We start from the raw sequence: 12,364 nt of genomic DNA on the forward strand, positions 1-12,364 counted from the left end.
GTGGTGCGGCTTCATTGTGTGATTTGAAAGGTTGGAATATAGGCTTATGAGTTGCCAGAGTCGCCAACACACATATATCCAAGTGTGTTCTAGGGACCTTCAAGGACACTGGCATTGGCAGTGGAGGCTGGCTGCACCTCTGCTTCTCCCTCTCCTCCCAGCTGACAAGGGTATGAAAACCCCCCAGATTCCCCCAAGGGGCTGTCCTTGGTCCTAGGGTGTCTCCTGCACAGGACCGGGCAAGAAGCAGGGGACCCAAGGGAGCTGGGCTCTCCCAAGGATCAGTACCCCATGTCCAGTGCTCTGCTGCACCCCCGACAAACCATCCACCACCCCGTCCCCGTTTTGCTATAAATTTTGAGCAGTTCAGGCTACACAATTCAGCGGACGGATAAGGGCTTTCAAGTCAGTCCATCTGGGTTAAACGTCCCGGTCTCATAGCAGTTAGTGTGACTGTGAACGAGTTTCCTTATTCATCAAAGGGAATAGTCATCCCTACCTCGTAGGTTTCTGGTGAGGGTTAAATAAGTGATATATGTCAGTCATCTAATACATGATGCCTGAAACGTAGTAAGTGCTTAGTCAATCCTAGGTTCCCCTTCCCGACACTTCTGCCCACCCCAGTCCCGAGCTACTTTTCTAAATAGGAGATGGTGATTGGGCGGGGTGGGGAATAAAAAGGCATGCAATCACGTAAACCACAACTTCCTCCAGATTAGTCATTAAAACGTTTATTACGTTCATTGAGCTGTGTGAAGGAATATGAACTTTTGAAAGAAAAGAAAGGCTTTTGCATTTAACAAAGGAAATGGAACTAACAGGCAAAACTCTAAGTTAAAAGAAGCCCGAATAGCTCAGAATCGGCAACTGAGACGGTGGCACAGCAGCAGCAGCAAATCACCTTGTCTGGCCGTCCCCTGGAGGGAGGGTAGGGCAGAAAGCTTCCCGTTGGGCCAGTGACAGGGAAAGGTTTCTGGTGGAGGGAGGAAGACAGTAACATGATCATCTTATAAAACGGAAGCAGGAGGACCCGGGCTCGTGTCTATGTTGTTTGCCGTATGAAGCCGGAAGGGGAGAGCGTGACAGACATCTCCTAACTGTACCCACATCCACATCGTTGTCACCCCCCAGATCAGTGAGTCTTTGTTTTCAGGGTCTCCTTGTGCTGCTTCACCAGGGAGCCGACCCACTCCTTGGTTTTCTGCTTGGCTTCCTCCCAGGTGAAGAGGGGCTCATACCCCAGCTCTCGCTGAGCTTTCTTATAGGAGAAGGTGAACACACTGTTTGACAGGGTTACCAGGTGGCAGTTGAAGGGGGGTCGATATTTGTAAATTGGACTGAGCAAGAAGCTCACTATCTCCAGCAGGAAGGCAAGCCAATACTTCAGAGAAACGGGGAGGCTCATCCCGGAATCCAGGCAGAGGCCCCATTCTTTGCCCAAAGTGTAATTGAGGTCGTCATAGCTTTGGTGAGGTGTGCCGTCTGAGATGTAGTAGAACTGTCCTTGGATGCTTGGGGCCTTCTGGGGGTCCCGCAGGGCCCTCGAGGCCAGAATGTGGGCCCAGGCCACGTTGCCAACATAGACTGGGTTGACTCTGGAGAACTTGCAGTGATGGGACAGGATTCCATTGTTCTTCAGGGCACTGTCCACGTGGGCCAAAAGTAATGGGCTCCCCTCCCCATAGATGTACATGGGCCTCAAGGCACAAGTGTACAAGGTGCCGCCATTTTTAAGAGCCCACCCATTAGCTCCCAGCACAGCCTTCTCGGCAAGCTTTTTGCTGTATGGGTATGGAGAGGACCATGCCGTTTCAAGATGCTCTTCTTCGTGGCCGTCCTGGATGATCTCCCTGTAGGAGTTGGGCCCAGCCACCTCTATGGTGCTGGTATGGATGAAGACTGGCACGCTGGCCTGGACACAGGTCTCCAACAGGAGCTGGGTACCTGCCCACGGGGAGCACACCGTCAGTGTCGGGAAATAGTCCAGAGCCAGCCGTGCCATGGACCGCGTCTGCCCCTAACCCTCAAGGGAGGGGGCTGTTGCACATGAGGAGTGCGTTCTTGTGTGTCTCTGGCTGAGATCAGCTTATGCTAAAGCCACAGGACGAAAGCAGGAATGAAAAGAGGCCAAGATTTGGAATCTGGAGATCCAGCATTTCTAGGCTTTTGGATTTCATGGACCAGGGTACGTACTTCTAATTTCAGAGAAGGACAACGAGTTGCCACTTTATATTTTGCGGAGTAAAGAGATTTTAAAATGATCATTTGTCATGTCTACCACCTCATTAAAGATAGGCTATTTTAACTTAAAACATTAGGAGGTCATACTCTCAGAATAAGGACAGCTCTGGTCCTTAGGCAAAAGAGGACAGCTGAAGGATTCACATCACACACACACACACACACACACACAGAGTTGTATATAGGTAATATATACTCTTAAGTGCACATTGAATTGTTCCTATTTTTCTCCTTTTTTTTTTTTTTTGAAGACCAATAAAAACTTGTCACAAGGACTTTCTTTTGAGTCACTGAGCAAATGATTGGTGGGCTCTGGGGAGAAGCTGGAGATCCAGACTCTGTTTCTGATTGTGTGTTTCCTACAAAGGCCACTGCTAATTGTAGCTGTGGCTTCTTAACCCAGGTATGAAAAGTCGGGGTGGCAAAGCTTCCTTTCGCTTAGCTTTCTGGAGCTAGCACTGGCCTTGTGTGTCGAGCCGGAGGACGAAGCAGAAAGGAGTGCACCCTCTGCTGGTAATATCTATCATGGGAGGATCTTGCAGAATCCCTTTATGTGGGTAGGATTTTAGCTCACGGAGGTCACCCAGAGCGCCTTCCTTACAAGAAGGAAGCAATTTCCTGGGCAAAGCATCATTTTTGGGTGGTATTTTAAAAAATCCTTTTTAAGGTCTTTGTGCAATTTGCTTTTCAGGAGAGACAGCCTCCTTTTTAAAAAATTAAATCTAGAAGCAGAGAAAATTCGGAGCTAATTTACCTGCAGAGGGAGAAATGGCCATGATGGTGAAGTATTTTCTAAACCTGTCAGTGATGCTAGTTTTAGTCAATGGAGGCCTCTAACGTTTCTCAGGGATTTCAAATCCCCTGTTGTTGGGAGCCGTGGAGAGTAGAAATTATGAGAGGGGGGCCGAAAACTCAAGACTGGTTAATCTTAGCACCCTCCTGGCAATATGGGGGTGACCGGGGGTGTGGCTAAGTTGAAACTAGAAATGGTCTTTTTTGAAACAGTGCAATTTTAGGCTGGAGATGCAAAAGCAATGAGTTGCTTTAGAAAAGGAGTCTCTGAGTAGACTAACTCTGGCGGGCAGGGCGTGGAAGGCAGATGTTCTGGGGTGCTGTGGTCCTAGAGAGATTGGCCTCCAGGGGTCAGAGGGAGGATACTACACAGCAAGCTAATAAGGGATTTAAGCTAATCCCTTGAGTGACTGTGTCTAGATTTAAAGTAAACTGGAAAGCCACAGTTCAGAGAGGGCCACCAAGCACTTATGGGATGAGGATCTAAAGAGGGTGTACTTTGGGCACCTGGCTAGGAGCTACTCTTCAATAATAGATCTGGTAGTGAGCTGAAGAGATGGTATTATGGATAACGGGAAATTATTCTTGTTAAGAAAATATTACAGGAAGACAAGTGCTGGCTAATTCTGTACTGCCAGACCACTGTGAACCAGCTTTGCCAGTTCTCTTATGAGGAATCCTTCTGGGGGGTGGCATTCTCTTTACCCTTATTATCCTTCCTTTGCAGGAAGTCCTGCCTGAAGGAAACCAGCCCAGAGCTGTGGCCCGTCACTCCTAACTGACTTGGGGGTACCTCATACCACAGAGCTCTTAGTTCTTGGCTGTATGGTGACCCTCAACTTAGAGCCACACAGAAAAGCTAGCATGATGACCAAGGAAGAATTTGTAAGGTCTGGTTCCAGCCCAGTGGAGACAGGAGGTGGTTGGATAGCAAGAGTTTGAGGTTGGAGCTGAGTCAACACTTGATTGGACCAGCAGAAGGGTTTTCGTGGCCTTTGGACTCACACAGGCGTGGGTTTAAATTCTAGCCCTTTCACTCCTCCCCAGAGGGCCTTGGACAAGTCCCTTAGCCTGTCTCAGCCCTAGTTCCCTCATCAGAAATACGGAGGATGATGGCCTTGAATCTCTGTTGGTGGTGATGAGGAAAAATACTTGGTGCCCACCCAGCAGGTGTCTACCAGCCTCCTCTTCACTTATCCCACCTTCTGACCCTCACTTGCCCACTTCCCTTCAGCTCCTCCCCAGGATCCTGTACCTCTCACATTGACATTCATGATGGTCTCTCGCTGAACGGCGTTCATGACGTCGATGACAGAGGCGGTGTGGATGACCACCGAGGCACCCTGACAGGCTTCCTTCAGGCACTGCTCATCCAGGATGTCTCCTTCCAGCAAGGTCAGCCTGATCTTGCTCTGGAGCTCTGTGTGAACAGGAGTCAGGTCACTGGAAGGCTTTCTGGATCTGGAAGATTCCTGGTAACCCAGGTCTTTAAGGACAGGTAGATTGGGGGGAATGAGGAGTGGGGAGGGGTGAACATCCCATGGAAGGACCAATTAAACAAGGCCACAGAAATCAGAATGTGTAGCATTTCTTGGGAAAGAGCAAACATCTCTTTCCGTCCCATCTCATCCTAAAAAAGAGAGTTTGAGCAGTGAGGGGTCAAGAGTGCCTGGAACCAAAATTGTTAAAGAGACTCATGGGGAGTTTATAAAATTCATTAAGGAGAGAATTTGCATTTAATTCGGTAGGGAATGGGGAATCCAGTATAGGTTTGGAATTAAAGGAGAAATGTAAACAGTTGTGCTGTAAGAAGCGAACCCTGGCTGCGGTATTATAACGTGGATCAGTCTAGTGGATATAAGAGAAAGCAAGGTGATTGAGGGATTAATTACACCGTCTGAACCACAGTTCACATGGGGAAGACTGGAACCAGGGATCCAGGAGTGGGAGACGAGAAGGGGAGAGGTACAAAAGGTTCAACTTTCAGACCTTACCTTGCCAGGTCCTGGTTCTTACTGGTGATGGGCTGGGAGGAAGAGTCAAAGGCAGCCTGAGTTTTTCCCACTTGAGTGATCAGAAGGATAGTGGCGCTTATTAACAGGAATTTAGGGTGGGCCCGAAGGATGGATTTAACTGAAAGAGCTCTTATTAGATATCATCAAAAGCAGATATCAATGCTGAAAATGAGCCAGCCACCGAGGGACTAACATTCCGGCCATCTAGCCAAGGGTTGCAGAGACAACATCAGGGTCTCTGGCTCCTCTGAAGCCCGCGGGAAGTGGAGCTACTGTGCACTACTGGTAACATCATCACCTCAGATGAGCCCACGACATAAACGCCACGCTACATACAGTTTGGATAAATACCCCGCACTTATTTTGTGCTTTTTATTTTGCACACTACCTTCAGCTTTCTGATTTCCTTTCACAGCTGTCTCATGAGATAGAGATTCTGATTTCCACTTTACAGGCGAGGCTCAGAGAGGGTGAGGTAACATCCAAGTCACACTTCTAATGAAGACTCTAGCCTGCCCCCCGCCCCGCCTCCCGCCCCCCCCCACCCCGCCCAGGCTTCAAGCCTTGCTTGCAGGACGTCAATTTAAATGAAATTGGCAATGGACGGCAGAGAACAGTGAGAGAGAAATTCAGAGTGAAAAATTCAGGGCTGCAGAATTTCCTCCTTGGGTTACAACTTGGAAGAACCTTAAGCCTGCTCTCCTTAAGCCTCTGCAAAATTAGCTCCGCCCCAATGCTTCCACTCCAAAAAGGCCACGAAGTGAGAGAAAGGCAGAGGAATTAGCCGCAGAGTGGAATTTTCTGATTGTGTCCCCACGTCTGCCCTGCCCCTCCCTTACTCTGCCTCTCTTTCAAGGCTAACTTCAGCAGACCGGCTCAAAGGAATTGCTATGCCCTGAAGCCCAAGGCCAAGGGAGGAAAGACCTCTTACCCATTAGTATGCAGGGCCGCAGAGAGAACAGCAGAGGGCGCTGTGTATGCCTCGGCGGTGGAGCCCTAGCTTCCTCCTCCAAGGCTCTGTGGGACTTGGCCAGTGTTTTGCATAGACTGAATATGCAGTTGCTTACGTGGTGTGAACTGGATTGGAGGGAGGCCCAGAGAGAAGCTACTAGACAAACTAGTGATTAAGAGTACAGACGCTGCAGCCAGACCGCCTGGGTTCAAATCCAGCTTTGCCATTTTCCAGGTGGGGGACCTTGAACAAGTTAATTAACCTCTGCAACGTCTGCATATTTGTGTCCCCTCAAATCCATTTGTTGAAATCCTAATGCCAATGTGATGGTGTTAGGAGTTGGGGGGATCTCTGGGTGGTGATTAGGTCATGAGGGTAGAGCCCTCACGAATGGGATTAGTGTTCTTATAGAAGAGACCCCAGAGACATCCCTCGCCCCTTCCACCATGTGAGAAGGTGTAGGCTATGAACCCTGGAAGAGAGCTCTCACCAGGACTTGACCCTGCCTTGATTTTGGACTTCCAGACTCCAGAACTGTGAGCGGTACATTTCTGATTATAAGCTACCCAGCCTGTGGTATTTTGTTGCAGCAGCCTGAATGGACTGGATTCTTCTGTGCTTGTATTCTCATCTTTAAAGAAAGGAGGACACTGTTACCCATCCCAGACGATTGTGATGAGGAACAAATGCGTTGACACACGTAAAACACTTAGCGCAGTGCCTGGCACAGAAAGAACACCGTGAGCGGTCTCTGTTATTATCCTGACAGAGGCCCCTGCCCCACCCATGACAGCGCATGACGTATTCACACTGGGGAGATGTTCCTCTTAGGTTGAGCATCGCCCTCTCTGGGCATAAGTTGTCAGACTGCCAACATTGCTGAGATGTAGGGATTACAAACGGTTGATGTTGATCAGTTGTGAATTTTTTTAAAAAAAGCAGAGACGCTGTTGAAGCAGAGGATAGAGGAAATAGGATGTTTGCAGAGGTCAGGGGAGAGGAAAGGAGAACAGAGCGATGGGCAGGGTCCAGGAGAGCGGGCTGGGGAGGGGGGGGGCTTTGTGTGGGGAGAGGGGTCCTCTGGGCAGCCAGGGCCTGCATGTAGACGGCCAGTCCACTGGGGCTGGGGAGGAGGACAGCGAATTGGTTTGGGGGCGCATAAGGGGGAAATGGCAGAAATTGAAGATTCACTTTGCCAAGAGTCAGCCCTAGGGCCGTGTGATTGGAGTTCTAGTCTAAGCTCTGCTACCCATTAATCCGGGTAGCAAGTCACTTTACCTTTGTGGACCTCAATTTCCTCATTGTCCGGATGGGTGTTACCCCTCTCCTACCTTCCTCACAGGGTTATTTTGAGGATCTGGGGGGCAAAACAGGTTGGAAAATACACTATAAATCAAGCTTTTGCATTGGCACCACGGGCAGCAATCTGGAAAGAGACGTGAGGTGCTTCAGCAGATTCTGCAGTCACTTCCTTGTGGTGATGAGAAGAGAGGCGAATGATAAAAAGAGATGTACGGGGAATCCACGCGAGGTGTGTCTGCACTCATGCTGCCTCTTGTTAGGTTTCTGGCTCCCTTGCTGCAAGCCTGTGCACGTTCTGCACTCCCCTCTCTCCTGCTCCGTCTCTAATTCTCTCTTTCTCTCTCTCTCTCTCTCACACACACACTCACACACACTCGCTTCACCTTCTCTTCCTTCTATTTCACCTTCACTGGAGATGCTCAGTGAAGCCACAGAAAGACCAGAGCAATCAAGAGGGGCGGGGACCCGCTGGTGGGGTCTCCAGGTTAATGGCAATAGCTCGCCCTTTGCAGATGGTACATAGCAAGTGACAAGTCAAAAATCATCAGAACATTGAAGACTTGTTGACAAGGGAGAAAACTGAAACATGATTTTCTGGATGAGAAGAACAGAGGCTGAAGTGGCTGGTCTACAGCCACCCTCTCTAATCCTGGGTCAGGACCAGAATCATCTCCTGACACCATCTGTGATTACACCATGGTATTACTCCATCTGTAATCTCCTTTCTGATAACATGGGATTAGCCTTGATTTGACTACAACTTTCCTTAAATTGCTAGACAAGAACCCTCTCCCCACACCTGTGCAGGGTTTAAAATGGAACTACACGCCCACGACTCAAGTTCACTTACTAGAAAATTCCTCCCGAACTTCTGGTCTGAAGACTTTGTCCAGCACCCGGATCTCCTGCAGCTCCTTCTCCTCTACCAACAAGTGGACGATCCTCTGACCCAGAAACCCTCCTCCACCTGTCACAAGGCAGCTCCACCCTGCCATGGCCAAACCTGGGCGCCGAGAAACACTTGCCAGGAACCAGAAAACCCTGGGGAGCAGTTTGGATGAGAGGTTGACACAGGAGAGAGCCTAAAAGAAATGTCAAGTGATTACATGCTCATAAAAACCCACTGTGTTCCTTCGACTCCATTTTTGCAAAAATCCCATGCACCCCCTCCCAGGAGTAGCTGAAAGAAAATGAAAAAGCTCTAACCTGTTAGATTGTTGCAAGCCAGATGAGAGAGTGGGGTTCTGGTCTCCTTATGTCCCAAAGACAGGACTGGAGGGAGCTTTATGTGCTGTTGCCTCTGACTCAGCCCACTTCACCTTGAACTCTTACTCCATACTCATTGCTCACCCCTGGTCACTTCATCAAAAAGTGGTGAGCTTTTAACTTGTATCTCTCATTCCTCCAAAGCACAAGAAGAGAAAGCAAGCTTCAAGGCCACAGTGTGATAAAGATTCTTGGTTCTGCCCTCAGCAGGACTCGTGGAGGTCAGTGTCCGCTGTCTGGGATCCGCAGTCTGTAAACTTAAGCTAGACCGGGAGAAATCTCCCAGCACAGTGTGAATTGCTGCCTTGTGCAGTAAATACATCTGGGCGGGGCGGGGCGGGGCGGGGCGGTGGAGGGTGCCTTCACTATGGAAGGCAATTTTCTTTCCCACCCAATATATCTGGAGCCTCAATTTCGACTTCCCCCTGGAGAGCTCTGGGTTTCTGGAGGAAGAGCACCATTGAAGGGAAGCTATCTGGTGATAACCACCTAGTTCTAAGATCTGTACAACGAGAGTAGGTGTATGGCTGTTAGCTTAACTAACACCATCTTGGTCCCTTACAGTTTTTCCTGTCCTTTCACTGACCCTACTCAGAACTGTGCAGTGAATTACTTCTCTGTTGTCAAGGGCTTTGTAATAGATATTAATAGATTTTGTTTAATAACTGTTAGAGCCAGGTGGCCTCTATGATCTGTTAGTCCCCAAACAATGATGAAAACCTTTGCTGACATATTCTCGGTGCCCATGAGACTAGTCACCCCTTCATAAATATTAATGTAGGAATGCGCGTCCTGCTTCCAAGCGCTGACCCTCATGCCCTAGGTTAGTTATAAAGTTGTCCTGATAGCCCTCGGCAGTGCTCAGTGCAGCTGTGAATGCCTCTTGGTCATTGTTTACCAAACCCTATTCTGTAAGTTACAATCTAATAAACTGATCCATTGATTACGTGGAGCTGCCTGCCTCACTTTTCCTTCTCAAGATGTCTTCTCAGTTGGATGGGCACTTTTTCTTCCCTCTGTCCTCCAACAGTAGAGATCTGTAGCTGTGGGCCACCGTAGCTTTTATTATGAATGTTTGCACTCACCCCAGATTTTGGCTGCAAAACCACTCTCAGTAGATTCTTGAACTGAAGATGCCCGTATGCTTCGGAAGCCTGTGCCCAGAGATGCCCAAATACCACTGCCATAAGCTTTGCAAGATACTGTCAAAAAATTGAGGTGTAATTTACGTGTGTTAAAATATCGAGATCTTAAGTGTTAGTTCAATGAACTGTTACAATTATGTACACCGATGTAATAAACCACCCAAAACAAAATATACAACATTTTCTTCCCTGCAGAAAACTCTTTCCTACCCCTTTCCAGCCAATTCCCATCCTTCCAGTCTACCCCAGAAACAACGACACTCTGATATTTAGTGGATAGATACTCTCCTAAGTTTTCTTCTAAATTTATGGTTCTGGGTATATATTTAAATATAGAATCCATTTAAAATTAACTTTTGTACACTGAATACAGAAAAATTCACTATTGTGTTCCTTTACTTTCTATCCATTTGCTTTCACCAGTTTTTTTTTTTTTTGGTTTTAATTATTTGCTTGTTTATATTTACTCTGGGTTTAATTTACACTTCTTTTTCAAGTTTCTTATGGTCAAAGATTGGATACTTGATTTCTTCTTTTTGACAGTGTGCATTTGCATTTAGAGCTGCAAATTTCCCTCTAAACATTGTGTTAGCTGCACCCAACAGTTTTGATGTATTAGAATTTTGTCATCATTCAGGTAAATATATTTTTCTAATTTACCTGTGATTTCTTCTTTGATGTGTGAGTTACTCAGAGCATGTTGTTTAATTTCTAAAATTGGGGATTTTTCAGGTATCTTGTTGTTATCAATTTCTAATATAATACTATTGTGGCCAGAGCATATACTCTGTTTGACTTTGATTTTTAGATATTTATTGAAACTTGTTTCGTGGTCCGGCAAAAATGGTCTATCTTGGTGAAATGCCGCATGCTCTTGAAAAGAATTTTTCACGTTTCCATAGTTGTTGGGAGTAATGCTTTACAAAGAGTGGGTTTGACCCCCTACTCCAGGTCTCTCCCTCTCCCCATGTTATAGACATTCTCCTCTTCCCACTAGGGACCTGACTCCCAATGCCTCAAACACACTTGCTTAGGAAAGGTTGACCCTAGTCACTGAGTTATAGCATCTTGTTCCCTGAAGCTATCAGCACTAACTGAAGGCCCTTGTCTTGCTGAGACGCGTAGAGCCTATCTGAGGCCACTAAAGTGCATCATACAGCTTTGCCTGCTCTAGCGATGCTGTAAGTGAACCATATACATCCCCTGTCCTCTTCGAGGCTGGCGTTTGTATTCATTCCCCCAGCTGCTGGGAATGCTGGAGGCTGGTAGATTTCAGCTAGTATCTCTCTGGGAATTGCCTTCAGCCAAAGAGCCAACAGAACAAGAGTTCAGCATCTCTGAGTGGAACCAATAAACTCTACAGACAGTGAGAAATAAAATAAAGGGGAAGGCAGATGGGGACCACAACATCACCTTTCTTTTACTTCCAAACATCTTTACTGAGATATAATTTACATGCCATAAAATTAACTTGTTTTAAGTATACAATTCAACTATTTTAAGTAAAATTATGGACTTGTATAACCATAACCATTGTCCTGTTTTGGAACATTTCTATCTCCCCCAAAAGATCTCTTGTGCCCATTAGCAGCCACTCCTCATTCCCACTCCCCCGCTCTGGGCAACTTTTATTTATTTTTTATTTATTTATTTATTTTTTACGGTACGCGGGCCTCTCACTGTTGTGGCCTCTCCCGTTGCGGAGCACAGGCTCCGAACGCGCAGGCTCAACAGCCATGGCTCACGGGCCCAGCCGCTCCGCGGCATGCGGGATCTTCCCGGACCGGAGCAAGAACCCGCGTCCCCTGCATCGGCAGGCGGACTCTCAACCACTGTGCCACCAGGGAAGCCCTCCAGCTTTATTTTGATTTCCATTTGCATGGAATATCTTTTTCCATCCCCTCACTTTCAGTCTGTATGTGTCCCTAGGTCTGAAGTGAGTCTCTTGTAGACAGCGATATGCATCTTGTTTTTGTATCCATTCAGCCAGTCTATGTCTTTTTGTTGGAGCATTTAATCCTTCTACATTTAAGGTAATTATTGATATGTGTGTTCCTATTACCATTTTCTTAATTGTTATGGGTTTGTTTTTGTAGGTCCTTTTCTTCTCTTGTGTTTCACACTTAGAGAAGTTCCTTTAGCATTTGTTGTAGACCTGGTTTGGTGGTGCTGAACTCTCTTGGCTTTTGCTTGTCTGTAAAGCTTTTGATTTCTCCATCGAATCTGAATGAGATCCTTGCTGGGTAGAGTAATCTTGGTTGTAGGTTCTTCCCTTTCATCGTGCCACTCCCTTCTGGCTTGTAGAGTTTCTGCTGAGAAATCAGCTGTTAACCTCATGGGAGTTCCCTTGTATGTTATTTGTCCTTTTGCCCTTATTGCTTTCAATAATTTTTCTTTGTCTTTAATTTTTGTCAATTTGATTACTATGTGTCTCAGCGTGTTTCTCCTTGGGTTTACCCTGCCTTGGACTCTCTGTGCTTCCTGGACTTGGGTGGCTATTTCCTTTCCCATGTTAGGGAAATTTTCGACTATTATCTCTTCAAATATTTTCTCAGGTCCTCTCTCTCTCTCTCTCCTCCTTCTGGGACCCCTATAATGCGGATGTTGTTGTGTATAATGTTGTCCCAGAGGTCTCTTAGACTGTCTTCATT

The 12,364-nt window shown here is 47.1% G+C and overlaps 1 protein-coding gene across 1 annotated transcript; it reads right to left on the minus strand.

The window, feature by feature from the left end:
• Positions 1–1,086: 1,086 nt before the first annotated feature.
• On the minus strand, positions 1,087–8,297 carry LOC132515997 (3 beta-hydroxysteroid dehydrogenase/Delta 5-->4-isomerase). Its single transcript, XM_060142379.1, has 3 exons — positions 8,153–8,297; positions 4,289–4,453; positions 1,087–1,944 (listed from the first exon to the last, which is right to left on the minus strand). Exons 1-3 carry the CDS (start codon positions 8,295–8,297, stop codon positions 1,133–1,135), a joined length of 1,122 nt encoding a protein of 373 aa, XP_059998362.1. The 3' UTR covers positions 1,087–1,132.
• Positions 8,298–12,364: the final 4,067 nt, after the last annotated feature.

Source organism: Lagenorhynchus albirostris, chromosome 2 (assembly GCF_949774975.1).
Source record: "Lagenorhynchus albirostris chromosome 2, mLagAlb1.1, whole genome shotgun sequence".
In the NCBI taxonomy this organism is placed as follows: Eukaryota; Metazoa; Chordata; class Mammalia; order Artiodactyla; family Delphinidae; genus Lagenorhynchus; species Lagenorhynchus albirostris.

Bases quoted from the DNA above. Each gene is read 5' to 3' on its own strand.
- LOC132515997 (XM_060142379.1), bottom strand. From the start codon at position 8,297: ATGGCAGGGTGGAGCTGCCTTGTGACAGGTGGAGGAGGGTTTCTGGGT. The intron at 4,454-8,152 runs GTAAGTGAACTT...CTGTTCACACAG, and splicing joins AGTTCGGGAGGAATTTTCTA to AGCTCCAGAGCAAGATCAGG. The intron at 1,945-4,288 runs GTACAGGATCCT...CCCCGTGGGCAG, and splicing joins CATGAATGTCAATGTGAGAG to GTACCCAGCTCCTGTTGGAG.